The sequence below is a fragment of the Lissotriton vulgaris genome, chromosome 4_1 (assembly GCF_964263255.1).
Source record: "Lissotriton vulgaris chromosome 4_1, aLisVul1.2, whole genome shotgun sequence".
In the NCBI taxonomy this organism is placed as follows: domain Eukaryota; kingdom Metazoa; phylum Chordata; class Amphibia; order Caudata; family Salamandridae; genus Lissotriton; species Lissotriton vulgaris.
Window position 1 is genome coordinate 1747703537 of NC_141691.1, and position 22555 is coordinate 1747726091.

At 48.7% G+C, this 22555-nt stretch overlaps 1 protein-coding gene across 1 annotated transcript in view; it reads left to right on the forward strand.

Annotated features, from left to right (window-relative positions):
• Positions 1-22555, forward strand: part of VPS13B (vacuolar protein sorting 13 homolog B) — a 2999480-nt gene that overhangs the window by 2117198 nt on the left and 859727 nt on the right. Inside the window, exon 35 of the mRNA XM_086966051.1 lies at positions 14731-14868. Coding sequence (XP_086822177.1) covers positions 14731-14868 — 138 coding nt within the window. The remainder of the gene's footprint in view (positions 1-14730; positions 14869-22555) is intronic.

Sequence of the window (22555 nt, forward strand, 5' to 3'; positions counted from 1 at the left end):
TTTGGCATTGAAGGCCATAGTGGCAAAACTCTTTCACTAGGTTTGCCAGCATCCTGCATATTTCCTATAAATGGTTTATATATTGAATGCACCCCTTGTCAATCATTTCACTATAAAGGATCTTCTAGGAGTTTCAAGCAGTTGATGTTAATTGTAATTTGTTGCTTTTCCAACTTTTCTCGTGTATTGAGATTGCAGTATCTGGGTCCTCATCCCAGCTTGTTGACATCTGATTTTATGACCACATTCAGTGTGGCCCAAAAATTTATCTGCCTTTCCAGTCTTCCATGTGAGTCACCCAGAAGTGTATTTCTTGACTGACCTTGTCTTACAGGTCAATCACCACTGAAAAAGACAACACAGGCATAAATTAAGGATATTCAGACTTTGCCGGATCTGTAGTGAAAGGGGCATGTTTAGGTTGCTCAAGAGGAGGTGGCCATAAGTCTCTCAATCCTGGCCAGGTGTATCTAGGATACTCCACTGCAATACAAAAACTTCCGCAAGTTGTCCTTGATAGACATCATCTTTCTTCTGGGAATTGTAGGTGACCACTACTAAGTCTACCAGAAATCCCATTCTTTTGGTTGGAGATGCAACACAGGGACATTAATGATAAACCTCAGGTTCTGCAGCATCAGATCCGCAAAATTGGCTTTCCTTTGGCGAGTGTTGATATCTTGACACATGAAAATTATGTCATCCAGATATATGATTATCCTCACAGCTATAGCTCGCAGCAATTTCACCACTACTTTCCTTAGTTTAAGGAAGACTATTGTCAAAAGATAACCCAATGGATCTTGAAAACATAATCTTGTTTAATGTTAAAATCCAAACTAGAATATGATGGCAACTATTGTGCTAAGCAGATAAAGAACCTATTTAGAAATACACTGCTTGTTTAGACATTGTTTTCATTTGTCTTTTCTATGCCATTAGTCTGTCTTTTTCTTTGCGACATCCCATGGTGATTTTTAATTTGTCAACTCCATTTATTAACATTGAAATAAACAGCAGATATATAGCTTCATAATGAACTGACGATACAGTAGGAGAGATCAACACTCTGTGGCCAAATCTCCCAATCGCAATTCCGGCTTATACATTTATCAATCAGCAATCATGATGGACCTGGGAGAACCAGGTCCTGCCACAGAGGCCCCCATAGAAGTATTGTCATTACAGATGCCGCCTCTGTAGGCGTTCCAAGACGCCCAAATCTTTGTCTATTTTTGCGGGCAACCATAAATCTCGTACACCACCCTTTCAGCCCACATAATTCAATCCATGTCATGTTTCCAGTCCCCTAAATGTGGTGCCTGCTGTGCCCCCCACAGTTTTGCAATGTTACGTTTGGCCACCTTTAGACCCAGCGTCCTCCATATCTGCATCTTGCGAGTCACCTCGACCTCATCCCAGATAAAGACACCAGTTCACTGAGGCTGTACGGGAACTCCTGGTTACTTCACCCATACACTCCACCACTTCTGTCCAGAAATATTGGATTATAGGGCAGACCCACATAGTGTGGTAGAACGTGCCAGGATGCCCACATCAGCTTCTCGCCGAGACTCGACCCATTTTAAACAGTAAGGATTGGGCACAGTATGTTCTGTGCAGTTTTTTTGACTGTACCAGTCTGAACCCCGCCTGTATGGCCACCTTCTTCTAGTGTTGTATGTAGTGTGTCAGGGGTGTTTTTGAGTAATGTGTGTGTGCAGCGTTTTTTTTTCTTGGTTTTTTCTCTCTGTTTCATATTCTATGCACGGTTTGTCTTTCTATATCTTATAATTCTTCTTTTGGCAGCATTATCATTTTTATTCTGTATGTGTATGGAGTTCACCTTGTAGTGTAGTTCCTATATTTCCAATAGACTCTGCGCATTGGAATAACATAAACAATAGCTTGACGTAGGACTGAGGTCGACTAGGTCTCTATTCAATATGTTAGACTTAATTGTGTGTGCCAGCCAGCTCAGAGGTCACTAGAAACTTTCTCGAGTAAACAAGAAGGCATTTAGCTTTCCTGAATAGACAAGAAGGGATTAGCTTCTGACAACCATATCACATGACAACTTTGTTCCCCCTGCAATAAGGAATATATTTCTAGAGTCGCGGAAACCATAGATAGCTTTTTACTCATTCAATCGTGCATGCTTAGTTTCACCAGAAATGCAGAGAAATAGAGAGTGGGGCGTTTTCAATAAAAGGGTTACTTATTGAGCAGTCCTCTTTCTCATGCAAGAGAAATGAATTTCCACAATTGCAATACTTGTCATAAAGTAAAGTGCGTACAGTAAAAGGAGTATTATGAAAATAATACTGTAAAAGCATTTATATGGTTTCTAAGCCATAAGATACTTAAAATGGATAAAATATATACAATGAAAAAATAATGACTAAACTTATACATCTGGTGTTTCTATGATACGCCTACCCCAGTGTACCTAACCTAAGCCTAGTACAGGGAAGGAGTAGATGAGTTACAGTTTTTGCCAAGAATCTGAATCAAGAATTCTCTATGGGTCTAATCAGTTCTGTACCTTGGGTATAGAATGAAGGAGGTCTTGTATCTCTCTCTCAGGACTCGATCTCCCAGAAACCCGCGAGTGTGTCAGGGAAACACTGGAGCTGGATTTTCTCGGCAGGAGAAAAGACAGCGTCTCTCTCAGTGCGTCAGCAGGGAGGGTCGGCTTCCTTCGGCACTCGCATCAGCTGGGCGTCGGGCAAGTAGATAGCCGATCTGCTCCAAACCACTGTGTGTTTGCTTAGGCAGATGCTGTTATATTTATACCTGGAAGGTGCCGAGTTTGACGTAAGGTTGAACATAAGACGTCACTAAGAACTGGCAGTTCTTTCAGGACTCCCAGGAGTTCTAGGACAAATCAAAACAGAAGCAGGGGAAATTCCCGGGCGGCTGGAGGCTTGGTTTGTTTAAGAACGCGTTGTGTTTTCTAGGAGTCTATGGGAGTAGCCTTGCCGTTTTTGGACTGTATTGGCTATGACTTAATATGGATATGATTCTTATGCCTTTATAGGGATATGATTTATTATAACCACACAAGGGGATAAATCGGGAATATCTAATTAGGGTCCTAGATACATTCACAACAACCTGTGTGTATGTTTACTGTACAGCCCATATCCCTACACAGACTCAGTTTACTGTTGTTTTATATGCGTTATGGTTTTTTTTTCGTACAGACATCTATGTGGCTCTTCCTGAAGAAGGCGTCTCGTACGCCGAAACGCGTGTAGAGCAAATAACGAACACTTACAAAGTTCAGCCACTTGTGGTTTATACCACATGAATATTGATCTAGTCTTGAGTAATGTTTAGTCATCTGTTGCATGGCTGTATTTAAACTGATTATTTCAGTGTATATGTTGTTGTATTGTCTGTGATGCTATTCATGTTTTATCAAGGCTGTTTGTCAGATTTTTAAAATTTGTATGAATAAAATGAAATATTTTTAACTGTTTTTGATAGTACACTGAACCTGTGTTGATATTATCTGACAATGTATAGGACTTGATTTCCGTATGGTCCCAAGTTGCTTAGGAATGGTATTTCAGTAAGAAGTGCAGCGTGATCCTTTGCCAGGCCCCGTTCCAGAGAAATGTCCTAAGATTTTTGTTGACTGCCTTAAAATATGAATCATGTATTTTTTTTTTTTGTAAAACAATTTTTATTGCAGATTCCAATATGATCATTACAACGCATTTGCAATTATGTTTGCGCAGGACCCCAGTGTCTCTCATTACTTCTGAGTAGTATGTACACAGCCTTATAACCCACATCCCTGAGGCCGGGTGGCGTTCATCGTAATCAGTGCATTCTCTTCATTACTCAGTGTAGGCATGTCCAGTGGTCAACCGCCATCTGCTTTTAACTTTTTCCCCCCCCCCAACAGGTCCCCCCCCTCCAGCATCCGGTCAATGTGTATTTCTAATCTCGGTATCATTGGGGTGCTATACCTCCCTCCCCCTTCGCTCTTCCCTCCCCCCTCCCCTCCGGTGTTCTGTGGTGTCCAGTGCCTGCGTCCGGTAGTAGTGTACTAAAGTATGTGGGTAAGCTGCAGAAGATGGAGTAAATCATTGAGTGTGTGTGTCCATGGTAGGCGCAAGGATCGGCGCCGCCTCCCCCTGGACCCCAGGGTCTACTGTGTCCCCCTCCTCCTCGCTCTCCACTGCACTGTCCCTGAGCGCTTGGGCTAGGATTTCCCATGCCAGTGCCATTTCCTGAGCTCTCTCGTCTGACCCCCGTCGTGCTAGTTGGTATCTGATTGTGCTCTCTGCCGCCGCCCACTTCTGAAATTCAGTCAGCCATTTCCGGTGCGTCGGCGCCGTCTTTGACTTCCATCCCCTGGTGAGTTCCCTCTTCGCAATAAGTAGGCCCATGTCTATGAATTTGCTCGTCAGTTTATTTTTGCGTGTGTGTGGGAACCAATGTAAGAGTGTAGTCGCACTGTCATATTGCAGGTCTCTGTCCGTGACTTCATTCAAGGTGTCGCCCACTTCCCTCCAGAAGTCTTGCAGGTGTGGACAGCCACTTAGCATGTGCAGTAAGTCCGCGCCTAAAAGCGCACATCTGGGGCACGCTGCGTCCACCGCGCCAAAGTATTGTGATATTTTATGCGGGGTGAGGTAGGCCCTATGGAGTATGTATAGGTGTATTAATTGGAAGCGGGCGTTTCTGGTGCTTTTCCTGGCTCTCTGAACCAATTGAGCCCACGTCGTGTCCGGGATCTCTCTCTGCAGGTCTGTCTCCCATTGGGTTTTTAGGCGCGTCAGGGGCTGCAAGTTAGCCTCAAGTAGTCTAGAGTGCAGACATGTGACTGCCTTGATCGTCCCTGCAGCCATCATCGTGTATTGGCATGCTGGCGATGTTGGGGGTTCGAGCAGCCCTTCCCCCCAGTGCGCCTGGATCACGCGCACCACGGCCGCATGCAAAAGGTAGCCGCCTCTCGGGAGGTCATATTGCTCCTGCAAGGTTTGGTACGGCACGAGCACCCCATCAATGTATAGGTCCCCCACCATCTGCAGGCCAGCCTCCTCCCAACCTTGGAGGTTCGACCAGTCGCCGCCATGTGGAAATGCTGTCAGCATACCCAGTGGGATTTCAGGTGCGTATGGGTGACCGAGACCCGCCCGCTTCTGCATGCGATTCCAGCAGAGCCTCAGCGTCCGTTCTTCCTGGGACAAACCACTGAGCGCGAGTTTCTGCTGCAAGGTAATATACGCCAATACGTGGGGGGGGGGGTGCCAGTGTCCCTTTCATGTTTTGGGCCCCGGTATACCCTTGCCACCTCTTGTGTGAAAAACTGCAGCTGGGCAGCTAAATAATAGAGTTCAAAGTCCGGGACGGCGAGTCCGCCCTCGTTCTTTGGGCGGGTCAGGGTCGCTAGAGCTATCCTCCGCCTGCCAGTACCCCATAGAAAGGACACCACCTGGGACTTCAGGCGTCGAAAGACGCTTCCCGGTATCCACACTGGGAGAGTCCTAAAGAAGTATAACAATCGTGGCAGGGCTATCATTTTAAGCAGAGATACCCGGCCTGTCATGGATAGCGGAAGAGTGGCCCAAAAGGTCATGTTACCTTGTAATGTACGGATACAGCGGCCGATGTTGCCCTCCAGCAGGTCTGCGGGCTCATGGTAGACATGTACCCCCAAATAAGGGAGGCAGTCTGGTTCCCAGCGGAGCCTGGGGCGGGCCCTGGGACATCGCTCCGCTCTCCGGAGTGGGAAGAGGCACGTCTTTGCCCAGTTCACTCTCAGGCCCGAGACCTCCCCGAATCGCGCCAAAAGGCGCTCCGCCCCCTCCACCGCTTCCTCTGCATTGTCCAAGAACAGCAGGAGGTCATCCGCGTACAATGATATGTAGTGGTGGATCCCGCCAACTTCCAGTCCCTTGTAACAGTCTCCTCTTCTGGCCAGTGCCGCTAACGGTTCCATCGCGAGGGCAAATAACAAGGGGGAGAGCGCACACCCCTGCCTAGTACCCTTATGCACTGTATAGGGATCCGATATCAGCGCACCTATTCGTACCCTGGCTCCAACCGACGCATAGAGTACTTTCGTCCATTGCATATAGTCCTCACCTATGCCAAAACTGTGCATCACCCTGTACAGGTAGCACCAATCCAGGCTGTCAAAGGCCTTCTCTATGTCAATCGCCATGACCATAGGGGCACTGGCGAGTGGTGGGGGATCCGCCACGAGCCTCAGTAACCTGCGGATATTGTGTGACGTGTTTCTGGTGGGTATGAAGCCCGACTGGTCCTTGTGAATCAGGTCCTGCATGTGGGCAATTAATCTGGCGGCCAGTATGGTACTCAGTATTTTATAATCGGTCGTCAGCATCGACAGAGGTCGGTACGACGCCGGATCAGTGCCGTCCCTACGCGGTTTTAATAGGGGAATCATGATCGCCTCGCGCATCGAGCGGGGCAACTCCCCTTTCTCTTTCGCCTCGTGGTATACGAGTTGGAGTCGTGGTGCTAGGATATCAATATATTTACTATAGAATTCCACTGGTAGTCCATCCACACCCGGCGTTTTATTGCGCGCCATTCTCTTTATGGCCCCTCTAATTTCCCCTAATTCAATCGGGCCCCCGAGGGCTTCTGCCTGTTCTTGCTCGAGGTGTGGCAATTGGACCTCCGATAGCAAGGCGTCTGCCATTTCGGCTCGATCCACCGGGTCTCTCCCATACAACCGTTCGTAATACCCTCTGAAACAACGCAATATGTCCGGCTGGGAGTTGGATGAAGTGCCATCCGCGTTCGCCATTGACAGTATCGGGACAGCGCCTCTACTGGGGTTAGCCAGCCAGGCCAAGAGTGTCCCAGTCTTGTCTCCTTCAGCAAGCGCCTTAGTTAAGTATGTTTTATAATCGAAACTACGGAGGCGCTCCACTTCTACAGCCACTGCCTCTCGCGCGGCACATACCCTTTCCTGCAAGTCGGGGCGGTTGGGTCTTTGTTACTCTACCACTCGCAGGGTTCGCTCAGCCCTGTCCAGGTCATCCAGTAGCGTCCGCCGCGCACCCGCAAATTTCCCTATACAGTGCCCCCTCACCACTACCTTTAGCGCGTCCCATTCCACGGCCCTGGAGGAGGCAGTTCCCTCATTCTCCGCAAAGTACTGGGAGATCCTTTCTTCCAACGCTCCGCTGAACGGTGGGTCATCTAGCGTGTCTGGGCGAAGCCGCCACGTCGGGATCGTGAGACTTCGTTCATCCAGGCTAGCGTGAGGAGCAAAGGGTTGTGGTCCGATATCGTTCGTGCCAGGTACTCCGTCCGAGCAACCGACGGAATTACCGAGTGAGAGCACAGGAAAACGTCTATGCGGACATGAAGGTCGTGTATGCCCGAGTAGAAGGAGTAATCCCTCTCAGCCGGGTGCTGTGCGCGCCATGCATCCGTCAAGTCCCACCGCCCCTGCCAAGTAGATCTGTGCCTCGCTAGTCTGTGTACCGGAGATGCCTGCAGGGGTGGGTGCGATCTGTCCAAGGTGGTATCCTCTATAGAGTTGAAGTCCCCCCCCATCAGCACCGGCCCAGTTAAATAAGAGGCCAACAGCCTGGACAGCCTGGTGAAGTATGAAGCCTGCTCCACGTTCGGCGCATAGGCGCTACAAAGAACAGTCTGGCGACCCCTGCGTAACCCCTCGACCGCCACAAATCTCCCGTCAGGGTCTACAGTGTGCCTAGTGACCTGGAAGGGAACCCCCGCCCTGATCCAAATTAGTGTCCCCCTAGCAAACGCCGAGTATGTGGTGTGAAACAGGTGACCCCTCCACCTCCTCTGCAAAGCAACCCCCTCCTTTTTAGTTAAATGGGTCTCTTGCAAAAAGGCTATGTGTACTCCTCTACGAACAAGGTTGGAATGTATCTTGTGCCTTCTCGTCATTGAATTCAGTCCCCGCACATTCCAGGACACACATTTCAGCAAACCCATACTAGCCATTGTCCCAACTTACTCGCTGCAGTCCAATATCAGTTCGCATCCGGACACCAGACACCATCCCGCCCCTTCCCATCCCCAACGCCCCCCTCTTCCCCCCACCCCAAACCCCACCTCGAGTCTCCCCAACTTCTCCAGGCCCCCCCACCCCCAGAATAGGACCCAACTGCAAAGTAGTCGCTCCCATCCAAACCTGTGAGCAACCGCGCCCACTAAACTTTGTAGTCCGTAGTAAGCACCACGGAGGCCTTATGGGCCCTGTGGTACGTGAACTGGCTACTGACCCTTCCCAATCCCGTCCCCACGCCCCTCCGCCCTATAGTTCCCAATGTGACTCATAAAAGAAAAGTCTCACAGTGGTCTGTCCCAGTGTTCGTGGAGGCGTCGCCTTCAGAGTCATACCTCTCCGCAATCGTAGACAGCTGTCAGGGTCCGATGATCTCTCCCGAAGTTTGCGGCGTGACCTTCGGGCCTCTGGCGCCATCCAATCCCGACAAGTCAGTGTCCGAGCCCGTAGCCAGGGCCTCCGAGGCCGAGTCCCTTGTCGAGAGGGCCGGTGCCGGTCCCGACACCTCTTTCACCGCTAGTAGTGCCGCCTTCCGTTCTTCCTCCGTTTGCGAGGTCGTCGGTCTTCTGGGGCCCCTGCCGCGGTTACGAAGCCTGCGTGATCGTCTGATTGAGTGGCCCTGGCGCTCCTCCTCCGCCCGGTACCGGGCCCCGTCCGTTCCCGCTTTGTAGGTATCCCACCAAGTCCATGCCTCTGCAGATGTTTCAAAAAACAACGCCCTCTCATCTACGATCACACGGAGTTTGGCCGGGAACAGCAGGGAGTACTGCAGCCCCTCTGTACGCAATTCCTTTTTGATGGAGAGGAAGGACACACGCTGTCTCTGGGTTTCGAACGTGTAGTCCGGGAACAATGTGACCCTGCTGTTATCTATTTGAAATGGGCCTGCGTCCCTGGCCCGCTGTAGGAGCCAATCCCTGTCCTTGTAGTGGAGCAGTTTGATGACCACTGGGCGGGGCGGCAGGCCCTCACGCGGGGGTCGGGAAGGCACGCGGTGCGCCCGCTCCAAGGTGAAGAAGGGAGATAGGCCCTCCGGGGCAACCACAGTTTTTAGCCAGTCGGTCAGGAAACCCACCATGTCCGTGCCCTCTTTTTTTTCCGGAAGGCCCACCAGACGCACATTATTCCGCCGACTGCGGTTTTCTGCATCCTCTGCTCTCCTCTCTAGGGTTTGTATCCGCTCCATCGCGTCTGTGAGCCATCCCTCCATCGACTTTTGAGCCGGTACAACATCTTTTAGGGCGTCTTCTGTTTCCTTGACCCTGTCTGCCAGCTTCGCATGGTCCGCCCGCAGAAGCCCTAACCCCGTCGCCACCTGACCAATATCCTGGTGTAGTGCCTCCTTTGTGGCCGCAATGGCGTCCAGTATACGGTCTTGCATCTGTTGGAGCTCCGTGGGAGGACGTGAGGAGTCGTCCGGCGTTTCCGTGGATGGACCTCCCTCTCCCTTGGGTCCTTTAGGCTTCCCCATCTTTCACTCTCAGAGCGGGCTCGGGCCTCCAAAGCCGTCGGGCAGGGGCGATGACCCCGGCAACAGGCGGGCCGGCGGCCCCTCGGTGTCTCCGCCACTGGCTCGACGTCCAGCGGTGTAATGCTTCCTCAGGGGAGATCCGTGGGGATCAGGTCGGCACCGGTCGTGGGAATGTCACCTCGGGATCCCACTGTGCGCCTCTACCGCCTCTAGAGCTAGGGGTCCGCTTCAGGGTCCACGCAGCAAGCTCCGGTCTCCCCACCACACTCAGCTCCTCTTCGGGGTATCCGCACCATGCAGCAGTGGCGGGTCCGAGCCGCCTTCCCCCGGATAAAAGGAGTAGTCAAGCCTCGACCAGTACCCCAAACTTACAGTGTCTCGCAGGTGGGGGGCGCCCCTCCAGAGTCCTGGGGTGGGGCAGGTGGTCTCAGGTGGTCTGTCCCAGCCCTCAGGGCCGGCGTGCCGGTATCCCCAGGTGCGTCACGCCCACAGCACGAGGCCGGGTCGCAGCAGTCTCAGGGGGTCTCCGCCGGTCTCACTCAGCACTCAAAGCAGGGGCGCTTGCAACTCACAGAGCTCGAGGTCAGGGCTCAGGTGGCCCCAAGCAGTCCCAGCCGGGCTCCCCCAAGGGAGAGGATGCAGTCCCCAGCGCACAGAAGGTCTCCGCCCCAGTGACTCCTGGGTTCAACGCGATGATGCGGTTGTGGATCTGAGCCCCTCCCGGGCCCTCCGCCAAAGCCAGCGCCACAGCACAGATGAGGGCAGGGATCCTAATCCTCGGCCCCGAGACCCGGTTGCATAGCAGGCCTCCCGGGCAGAGTTTGGCTGCACTGGGGCTGGCTCCCCGTTCAGAGACTCCGAGCGTCCCCGGAGGATCAGTCCCGTCACGGAGCGGTCTTCTCTGGGCAATCCGCCAGGGCCAGGGATCAGGCAGCACTCACCGGAGTCATAGGCCGCGAAGCCGGGGACTGGATTTCCTGCCTCGCCAAGGGGTCCTGCCTCGCCAAGGGGGCGGAGCCTCGCCGAAGCTGCGTTCGCGGACAAGCCGCACACCGCCCTCAGGGTCGCCGGTTCACCGGGCAGCCGCCGTCTCCCCTCGGTGGCCTGATGTTGCCCCGCTCTCCTGTCTCGGGCGGTATGACCCCACGGGCGGACTCGCGGCCGTCTCCCCTTACGCTCAGGTCAGGCAGCCGCCATCTCGCGCTCCGAGGGTCGGGAGATCTCCGGTCCGCAGTGCCCTTTGCGGGTGTTCCCGCGGTTCGCCACACCCGCCGGGACAGACCTTGGTGTCGTCTGCGGGATCGACCCGGTTTCCGCGGGGATCCCGGGTCCAAAACAGGATGATTCGGCGGATTATGGGCAGAGGGTCGGGAGCCTCGTTAGGCTGCGACCGTCTGCATTGGCTGCTAGCCATGCCCCCCCAAAATATGAATCATGTATTGGATAGGGTGTGTTCTGCAGGACATATAAAGAACGTGAAAGGGACATCATTTATAAAAGTGCAGCTTTGCCCAAAAGTGACAAGGGCAAAGGCCTCCAGTATTAAACAGCACGCCTTAGTCTATCAAGTAGAGGAGATTTTTAGTGTAGAGCAAGTCAGGGTATTTGGTAATATATATTCCCAAATAATGGAACCCTTCTGTTGCTGCCTCACAATTTTGTGGAAAGCAGGGCTCTCAGCCCCTCAGGAGGTACACAAGAGACTTCCCCCAATTTTTTATGTAGCCTGAATAATGGCTGACGGTAGTGATGATTTGTGTGAGTCTGTTGAGTGTGTTGTTAGGGTCTGTGATGTATAGAAGGATGTTGCCGCATAAAGTCATATACTATCTTCCCAGCTGTCATTTCAATAAAGAGTTGTGACCAGAGGGTCTTGCCTAACCCAGGTCGCCAAGGGTTCAAGTGGTAGGGTGAAGATCAGTAGCAATACGGGGCAACCCTGTCTGGTGCCACGCTGAAGGCTAAACACTCAGGACAGTACCCCATTCACTCTTACTTGGCCAGTGGGTGTGTATAAAACAGCCTCACCCAGTTAATAAAGCGGGGACCAAAACCCAGGAGGGACAGGACCTCAAACATATAGGGCCAACTCTACACTGTCAAATGTCATTCTGCCGTTGAGGGAAAGCACTAAAGCATTCCCCTGAAAGTTCTTAGATTGGCACAGTACCCCGTGGAGATGGCACAGGTTAAGCATAGTGCTGCGGGTGTGCATAAAGCCCAATTGGTCTGGGTGAACCAGGGTAGTACCTTTAGTCTATTTTGTACTTTGAAGTAGTGATGTCCCTTTATTGGTGTTTAACTTACAAGCACCAAATTATAATGCGTATCTATGTGACGTGAAGACAAGTTGAAACCTTGCCAGGCGTCTTTGGCCATCAATTTGAAACATGTAGATATTTGCAGAACAACACATTAGGCTATATGCATTTTTAATATAGAAATATTTTTCAAGAAATCCGTGTGAAAACAAATTTAAATTAAGCTATGTCCCAATGGAAAGTTAAAGGAGGTGACTTTGATAGTCGCTTTTCTATCAGAGCATTTGTTAGGTCTGTAAACCCACATGGCCCAGAGGATCCTTGATCAAAATGATATTAATTGTAAGGCTGCAAATCTCGCTGTGATAAGTTAAAACCTCATTTGCATAAGAAATAGGTGCTACTAATACCTTGATACAGTGGATGGCCGAGAGAGAGCTGAGCTCTTGTCCTTTGTGAGCAGATTGGTGTGGAGAGTGCTTCTCTCTACAGTAGAGGCAACATCATAACCCGAGAGGTCAAGGGATCTAAGGAGCCCCGACGGAGATCAAGAGCATGACACTAGGGAGCTGTGTGGAGTCTCCTATACCACTGCAGTGATTAACACCAGTCCACTCACTGCAACATTGAAGGAGACTGGAAGGCGAAAGACCAAATTGGAGGTATCATTAAAGCCTCTAACACCAAACTGAAAATTGTTTACAGTGTCGTAAATGTGACATTTCAGTATTTTCAGATGTTGAAAAAGAGTGATATTTTTCTCGTGTTTTTCAATTTTTTCGATGGATATTTGAGTCTTGAGCTCCCAAGGCCTCTTGAAGCTAGTGTTGCTAAAGACAGCTGAGTGTGAACCTTTCACTCCCATGAGAAGTGCAGAGAATCAATGTTAGGACATGGTGATAATGGCACTCAAGGTCCCTGGCAGCAGGGATTGTATGTTGAGAAAGTTTACATTAAGGTAGCAGTAGCTAAATTTGGAGAACGTATTCTTTTTTCAGACTTGAGTGCAGAGGTGCGAAATAAATAATAGAGTGCTGGAAATGTGGAAGGAATTCCAGTACTGCTGTGTGCCTCACACAGTGTAGATTATGGCCAAGTTGAGAGTGATTCATTAATCAAAGATATTAGTATTCACATAGGTAGAGGTGCTCAGTGTCCTGGATAAGCCTGGGTGGAGTTCGCAGAGTTATGCGGAACTCCGTAAAGTGCAAAAAAAACCTCCGCCGTGCTACGCGGAGCTCGGCAAGCAGCGAAGTTTCTTTAGATAAATACTGTTTGTGGTGATTTTCAGTGCCCAGCACTTTTCCACACTGTGTAATCATCGCGATCGGCACCATGCACAGTGCAAACAGGCGCTGCTTCCATTCTGCCGCTCGAGTAGATTTTTACTTGAGTAGCTACTTTCTCAACGCGAACGAGGTCACGAGCATACGTGACTACTCGCAATAAGAAATCTGACTGCCCGCATTGAGAAATCTCGCCGGGACGGTGATTTTTCATGCTCGCGCTCGACAACTTGATGTTGACGATTGCGAACGAAGAAAAATCTCACTAGGAGGTGGATTTTCCTCGCTCGTGCCCGCCAACTTGACGTTGATGAATACATGCAAGGGAAAAAAGTCCAGCTGAGTTTTTCAGAACTCCGCAAACTCTGTGTAACGCGGAGTGCGAAAAACTCTGCAACGTCTGCGAGCGGAGCGGAGTTCACCGCCCAGACTTAGACCTGGATAGAATTAAAACTAGATTAGAAGGCTGGGCACCTATTTCTTGTTGAGGATTTCTCCCTGTTGATGATAGAATGGCGCTCTGTCATAAAGTTATTTGAGTACCTGAATCAAAGTTAGAGGCTTCCTGTGTCACTTGGGTGTTTGGTACAGTTCTTAAGGCCAGATGTACTAAGCATTTTTACAGTCTGATTCAGCGTTTGCAACCATACAAAATCCTTTTTAAGATGCCCTAACCCCATTTTAGGAGGGAGAACAGTTTTTCCACCTTATAAAATAAGATTGCAGATTTATAGCGATTTGGTACACAGAATGGGCATGTTGTAGGCGTCTCTCTCAGATACCGAATTGGTAAGCTACTATCAATGTTTTGAGACCGAAATCCGGTTGCAAAACATTGAAAAGTTACCAAGACCACAAAGAGGTGATTACCCATTCACAAAAGAGAAGAGTCAATTTGGGAACCCTTTCCACTTATGAATTTAAAATGTGCTTTAAAAGCTTGTTGGGGGAATTGGCAGTGGTCCACAGGCCACTGACAACTCACAAACAAATAAAAAGCTTTTTTCTTTATAAAAGAAGTCCTGCATTATTTAGAAAAATGGACAGCATACTAAAAAAATGCTTTTTTTAAAGCAATCACTGATATGATGGTCTGCTGACTCTAGGAGCCTACCATCCCTCTGATGGCCTCCAATCGTAGTGAGTAGCAATTAAAAACGATCTCATGAATATTCATGAGGTAGGTTGGATTGTGACCCTCAATGATTCGGACTTTTAAGCACATGTAAGTAAATACATATTCTTTACTAGTCACAAAATACTGGTTGTATATTGTGAACAGTATTTTGATACCAATTATTCGTACAGCTGGCCACAAGCCCCTCTTCTTTGCTCATTCAAAATAACCCACTCCCCCCCCCCCCCAAAACCAATTATACTCACTTTCCATCTATCCAAAGGGGTATATCGAAACTTTGAGGTTCTAAGATGTTAAACAAGTGTGACTGCTTTATTGATACATTTTTTTGTAAATAAAAATGTGCAAATTTGTTACTTTTCCATTGCCATTGTTGCCTCGAGAGCGAGCATTTATTCTGTGATGGGTTTTTTCAAGATAATGACCTGTGTAATAAAATTAATTAGGACAAAAGGAAAACGCATGCTCGAGGTAACTGCCTGTATTCAATATTATTAGAGCAACTTACTCATATTTGATGGTTGTGTCTGCAACAGATCCAGGGAAGACTCTTCCAGAATCCCTGGACTATAGCAAGATATGGCTGCAAACAGCGGCAGGAGAGGCAGATACGAAAAGCGGAATCCCTCCCCCATTCATCACACTGCAAATAAAAGACTTCCTCAATGGCCCAGGTAGGAGCTGCTTGAAACGTATTTACATGTCAAAAACAATCTGTTACTGGCCAGCAAGAATGAGCTAATGCATATTTCTGTCTTGCATGTTACTGTTTTGTCCAGTCGGATGCATCTAATAAGTTTTCCTTCATGTTTAACAGCCCATCAGCCTGCTAAAATGGGGTATCCAATAATATCAGACAACAGCAAAAAGTGTAAAGAGCTACCCGTTTTATCAAGGTGGTTTACTCTGAGAAGGTGCTCACTTTTTTCAGTGCTGTGAACAGGGCCGGACAGGGAAACAAAATCATCGCTGGCAAATTTTGTCAGGCCAGGTCTCATACTGCAAGTAGTGAGAAAGCTTGTCCACTGCTAAGGTGCTTAGGACGGGGTGCTTCTCCAAGAAATTTTTGGGGAAAAAGCTAAAATAATGCATTTTAAATCACATTTTTCCTTAAAAACCATGACCAAACATTGGGTGGAAGGATGGAAATTAGTGATATGACTGCATGGCTCAATGAATGAATGGGTGGATGAATGAATGCAAGAATGAAGGACAATGAATAAAGACTTTCAACTACATGGAGAAAAATGTCTAATTTCACAGGCCAAGGGTGGGTGCTCTGGTTTTCCATTTAGATTCTGTATTAAAACAGCACCCCCCAAATACTACCATCACCAGTCATTATAAAAAATGCATACTCTGGATGTATTTAACGCAGTGGACTAATTTAGAACCTCAAAGAATTAAACACAAAGCATTAATCTTTCCTATAAAACAAGAGAAACAAAGATATAACTATGTAGTGGCTTAATTGAACAAAGCGGAACCAGGAAACCTTGCTTCAATCCCGTTTTCCACTTAATCACATTGTGTGATCCTAGGCACTTACTGCTTTTTACAGTGCCTCTTTTTCCTTAACCATCACATAAGAGCACCTTCAAATACGTATGTTCAGGGCATCTACCTCAAAAATACCAAAGACTATAATGTTACTCCATCTATAGTGAAACCCTAGGCCAGATTGGGGGCGGACAAATGGCTTTTCTCTCGATTCACTAATAGCATCTTCATCAAGTCAGTGGGGTGTCGGGGCATGAATGTGTCACAGTGGTGGAGAGGTGGCTGTGCACTAGGACCTACCACACACTGGACACCAATGACCGGCAGTGGGAGGGTGGAGCAGAAAGACGTACACACAGTCACACACACTCTGACCCTACCTCACGACAAGACATGTGGGCATTCTCGCTGCTACTATCTGCACAATAGAATAAAGAAACATTCCACACACTGACCTGCCTCTGTGTACTTCCTTGGGGGATTAGGGGCTCGCCAGCAGGGACACAACAGGGACACAACAGCTGGCGAACAGTGGTGGAATCCTCAAAAGTGAAGGTTTTGGTCCCCACAAGCCCATCTGCAAAATGTGCAATCCCAACCAAGATCTGCAATGCTGAGAATTCAAACAACGCGCCCCAGAAGCCCAAGCGGCCGCTCCAAAGCAAACCATAGATCGCCCCAAAAAGCCTTGGAAACGCATGATCTCATGTTCTCGGTGTCTCCTTCAAGCCAGGCCAATTCCCACACAGATTAATGGGGCGGCCATCTTAAAGTCAGATAACTACTTAGAAACACACGAGGGTGGCCATTTCCAAGTCAGGGAAGACTGAATACCCATAGACAGCCATTTTGACGTAAGGCTCTCCATTATAAAGTTTTTTTTAGATCAGAAAGGCAAGAAAGAGCAGACAAAACTGCAGAAAAAAGCAAGGAAGGACCGGTACCAGCCAAAAAGAAGTAGGTGTGGCTGCAGTAAGGTAAAGCGGGTCCCGCTATGGCCGACGAAGGCATTCTCACTGCTATTTTTTGACACCCTCTTCCTTTGGATCCCTCAAACTCCCAAACAAAAGGAGCCAGGTGGGAAAAGTGGATCAGGTGATTAACGGCACTACCTGCGAGCTACTTGCAAGAGTCACACGGATGAACAGGCAAGAGACCTGTTCCTCAGTTTAGGCAGCGATGCCATAGAAGACCTACTCGTAATGTTTCCGCCCAAGTCTAACAAGACATACAAAGGTTTGATCAAATGCCTCACAGACAGCTTTGACCCCCAACAAAATGTTGACTATGGATGGTATACGTTCAACACGGTATGTCAGAGAGAAAATTAATCACTATACGATTTCACAACGAGACTGTGCAAGCTCGTAACGTACTGCGAATGTGAGAAATTCAACAAGGAGGCAATAAGACTGCGCATTATCAAAGGGTGCTACTCCACTACATTTCTAACAAAAGTACTGAAAGAAACATAAATTCTGGGTATAGCTATCTAATGTCGGGACTATGCTCCTGTGATGAACGCCAGAGCGCACTATAGTATTTGTTTCTTATGAAATGTTTGTAACCTTTGAATAAGACTCAATAAACAGAATTTGACCCAAAAAAATATTAACCATGCCAAGAACGGACACCAGGGCCATGTCATACGTCATCAACATGGAAGGCAGCCGAGCGGGAACGCTCAAACAAGTTCATAGAATGACTGGAGGAAGCAACAAACATGAAAAACAACTACATGCAACAGCCAAGACTGAAAGAGCATGCTATCGATGTGGACTGACGTATCCACACATTAGCGCATGCCCATCTGTGGGACAATGATGTCGAACATGCAACAAGTACAACCACTTCGCCAGCGTCTTTCGAGGAAGTCTCTGGAAACCAGAAAGGGGTCGAGCGGACAGGGCGAGAGCTAACATGCAAGATGCATGAACTCGCAAAATTGCAGTCAGCACAGGTGACAGGCAAGCGTCTCTACCTCATGATGGAGGTGGCAGCATTGGAAAAAGCAGTTGGAATATATACAACTACTGGAAATAAAGGAGATTCAAAAGACTGCCTTAGTAGACATCCTGGTGGGATAACACCCAGCTCCATTCGTACTGGACAGTGGAGCCACAGGCAACATCATGTGCACGTCAGAATATGAAAAAATGGAGCCAAAGCCCCACCTGTCACTATCAAACGTAGACATCTTCCAATTGGGTGCAGGCACCCAGTGACTACCCTAGGCAAGTTCACAGAGCTGCTCACATGCAAGGAAGTGTCCTTGCAGGAAGAGATACATGCCCTCAGAGGAGATGTCCCAGCGCCGTGCCTTCTACACAACGTCACGGCACAACTGATGGTACGGTCAGTCATGATGTAAAATGTGTCAGCACATCACAGTATCCAAAAGAATATCTACCACTGTTCAAAGGGCTTGGGAAGCTAAGAGGCACACGGGTCACCCTTCACATCAATAAGGCAATCAAACCTGTTGTGCTAAAACACAGCTGAGTTCCAGAACATCTTCAACCCCAGGTGTAGGAAGAACTCAGAAACCTAATTGAACAAGACATCATTGAGCCAGCAGATGGCCCAACTCTGTGGGTGTCTTCCATGGTTGCTGTACCAGAACACACACAAAATACGCATCGGCCTAGACGTGCTTCTACTAAAAAAAGTAATATAAAGAGATAGACAGACCAGACACCACCTGAATGACATGATCAGCTACCTAAGTGGAGCCTGCATATTCTCCACACTAGATCTCATAAAAGGCTACCATCAACTAGAACTTGACCAACAGTCACGGGTCATCACAACATTCTCCACACACCTGGCACTGTCCCACTACAAATGGCTGAGCTTTGGGGTATCATCAGCAACTGGTATCTTTCAGGAAATGGTTAGAAGAGTGATAACGCCTGTAAAGAACTTTACTACAGTGACGATATCCTGGTGTCTGGATGCACAAAAGAAGAACAAAACAAAGCTCTAAGGGAAGTTTGCAGTTGTCTGGAAGAAGCCTGACTAACAATAAATGAGGACAAGTGCGAGATAGAGAAGCCATAACCTGTTGTCTTTGGGCACATCTTCTTTCGGGAAGGGATGCAGCTGGACCCGAGCAAAGTTAAAACCCTCACAAAAACGAAATCCTCGGCTGATGTACGGTCATTCCTGGGGTTAGCAAGCTACTGCTCCCGGTACCTCAAAGACTTTGCAACAGTAAGCACTTCACTCTGAGAACTCACAAAACAAAGGCAGACATTCACCTGGACTATGTAGTGTGAAAAAGCATTCAATGAGATAAAAACGTCAGTTGCCCCAATGGACATTCTTGCCTATTTCGATATGTCACTGTACACTGAGCACTTTGTAAATGCTGCATGAGAGAAATGGGGCAATACTAGTTCAACACAAGTCCGGGCGTGACTCCTCGAGGCGAATAGTCACATATGCGAGCAGAAGTCTGAATGACGTGGAAAGAGCGTATCTGAAGCCCGAAAAAGAAAGCCTAGTGGTTGGGTGGGCTTGTGAACACACTCACATGTTCCTGTATGGAAAGCTGTTCACAATCATAACAGACCACAAAGCACTGGTCACAATCTACAGCAACCCAAAAGCGAACCACGCATCAAGAGGTGGGGAATACGGCTGATGGACTATGACTTTTAAGTTAATACACAAGCCTGGGAAAGATCACGACCCCGCTGACAATGTATCAAGACACTCTCTGCCAAGAACTCAGCAGTCAACTTTCATGGTGCAGGAATACAACAGTTTTGTGCTCGGGTAATACATTCCAGCTCAGATCACCATAGAGGAGCTCATTTGGAGTCCATCACAAACATCACACTGAAAGCTGTGAAAGGCATCATGAAGCAGCAGCAGTGAAGACATACAAACAACAACAGCCAGTACAACAAAAAAGTGAATAAAGAAGAAATATACGCATTCGAACAAGTGCAGGAAGAATTGTCAGAAACAGAGCAGGGGATTCTTCTTCAAGTCACCAGGATAGTCATCCCACAAGCCCTTTGCAGACTAACAATACATTTGGCGTATGAGAGTCACAGGGAATGGTTGCCTAACCGCAGACTTCTATGGACTACTAGACACTTGGGATACCTCCTTGTCATCATAGATGAATACTCTTGTTTCCCATTAGTACGCCAGTGGCGACGGTGACGGCCATTCTATCCATCCTGGATAAAACATTCTCTGAATTGGCTGTCTGACTAACATTCAAAAATGGCAACGGACCTCCTTTCTCAGGGGAAGAATTTTGAAGGTTCATGAAATACCTAGGCATTCGTGTCCTGCCCTTGCCCATGTGGTGTATGAATGATTGGTTGGAGGCGGAGAGGCGGGACCTGACAAGATGGCCGAGTAGATGTCTCTACTGGTGCTCCTGTTGATGGCAGATTAATCCACCATTATCCTCAATGTATTCTGCCCAGCTACCCACACACACAAAAGGGTACTTGTGCCTGCTCTCCCCTAATGATACTGGAGCATTGCAGATAACCTTATTCGAAGAGAACTGGAAATTACAGTGGGGATGCTCAGCAGGCCTGACACGCCATGCGGTGAAACATAATTGTGGTGTTCGATGTGGAACAGGGGACTTCCGCAAGGAAACGAGCAGCGGGAGCCGCGTGAAGAGCAGAGCGCTCCATGGAACGGAGCTGAATAATCAGCAGGAAACACGGGTGAGCCCTTAGACCCCATAAGAGCCCTGCAAAATCGACACAGGAGCAGAAGAAACAGAGGCATCCCCCTCTTGATCGTGAGAGGAGCAGAGAAGTCCTGCGGCCTCGCAGTGGGAGTGGATCGAATGACCCGTGAGTCAGGCGGCTCAGACCCCGTGGACTTCAAACCCCCCAGGAGTCAGCCGAGGCAGAGGTGCAAACAGGTGGGCTTGCTGAAAGAACCCTGCTGGTACAAGGACGGAGTGTCAGGAATGACGACGTTCCCTTCTCGCCTGTAAGTGACACAAGGCAAGGAGGACTCCCCAGGTCCTGTGGTGGGAGAGGAGCAATGGGTCTGTGGGTCTTGCAGCCACGCCCTGCGGGACTACACCCTAGTGCTGCCATAAGCCCCTGGGGGGATGCTGAGCCGAGAAGCTATGAGCAGAGAGGAGAAACCAGCAAAAAATTATAGGCCCACCTCGAATGTGGGACTTGAGTCAATGCAGCTGCTCCTGAACAAACTGTGACATCGAGGGGCAACTTGGTTACAACTGTGACTCTGCACGCTGAGCAACAGACACAGAACCCAGGAATCAGTGCTGCGGGACGCTGAAGGGCAGGACCGGCTGAAGTCACGTACGGCCTTGAAAAGATGATTGTGGAACCGTGAAGTTGAGGGCAGGGCCCGGACCGCTGAAATGGCTCCAAACAAGGAATGCAAATCCAAACACAGAACAAGGTACAGAGGGGAATTGACCTAAGTGATTAACATCCCGCGACCTGGAAGATGCCCAGTGGGTGGCAGCGAGAGCTGGACCAGGACAGCCGAAGATACACAGTGGAATACAACCAGGAGTTTGGTAAATACCACACTGAATGTGCAGTGCACATACGTGATGTGTGGGCCCTAAAGGAGCACATCAAAGACAGAAAATTGAGGACCCTGACACTAAGGTCGGCAGTACATTGTCATCATGGTCAAGGATAAAGGGACCAAACCGCAATCCAATAAAATAATACGTTATTCATTACCCCTGCGCCAGGGGCCTGAGGCCTGCGCAAAAAATATGGCTGGGGTCGAAAATGAGGCAGTGCGGAGTGAAAAGGAACCCTCCTCATTGGTGGATGTGCTGCAGGTAATACAGTCAACACAAGATGATATGGTGCACAAAATTGATGCATCACTATCGATGTAAATTTACTGTGCTGTGACTTACGAAAGGTTGCTGAAAGAGTGACTACTACAGAAAAAAACGTGGACTCACTACAAACCGAAATGCATACCTTCAGCTACCCGGTCACAGCGCTTCAGAAGCGAGTGGTAACACTGGATGATAATCGGAGGACTGAGAATGCAACTCTCGTAGGAACAATCTAGATTTGTGGGCTTTCCAGAAAGGGCAGAAGGTCCATCTATTGAATTATTTCTAGAGGACAGGATTGTACAAGAGCTGGCCACCAAAAAACGATCAAAGTTTTTCAGTGTGGAAAGAGCTCACAGATCGTTGGTCCCTCTCCGAGACCAGTGTCACTGCCAAGAGCCATTATTGCCTATTTTTGTAATTACCAAGATAGGGACAAGATCTTGTAGTCCACATGTACGAAAGGTCCGATATTATTCGAGGGCCATCCCATCTCAATATTTCCAGACTACACACAAAGGGCCCAAGATCAAAGAAAGACACTCCTAACAGTTAAACGACATCTCCGAGACCTAAACTTGAAAGACAGTTTGATGTTCCCCCCCAAAATTAAGAGTAGAAAAAGCAGGCTGAACTTTGCTCTTCCACTCTGCAGCCAAGGCCAGTGACTGGCTGAACTTCAGTGGTGAGCCTGGGGCCTGCCTGGTCCCATCAACGGGGTCTTCAAGAGCATCGACAGCAGGAGGACAGGTCCAAGACCAGCGTAGAAAAACACAGAGAAATCAGCTGAACAGAATTGGCAGCCCGGGGCGGATCCGGGTCCGTCCTGATGGAACACTACAAGCTTCTGACACAGAGATGGTGCTGGAATGGAAAGGGCGACCCAGGATAACGGCATAGACTCTGCTGGTCCAGATCAAATGGTCAAATGAGCATGGGGATAAGATCACTGCAGAGGATGTACAGATAAGTGCTCAGGGACTTGAATGCAAATGAAGGGAGGGAGTGGAAATGAAATGCATAGGGTAAATAGACAAGGT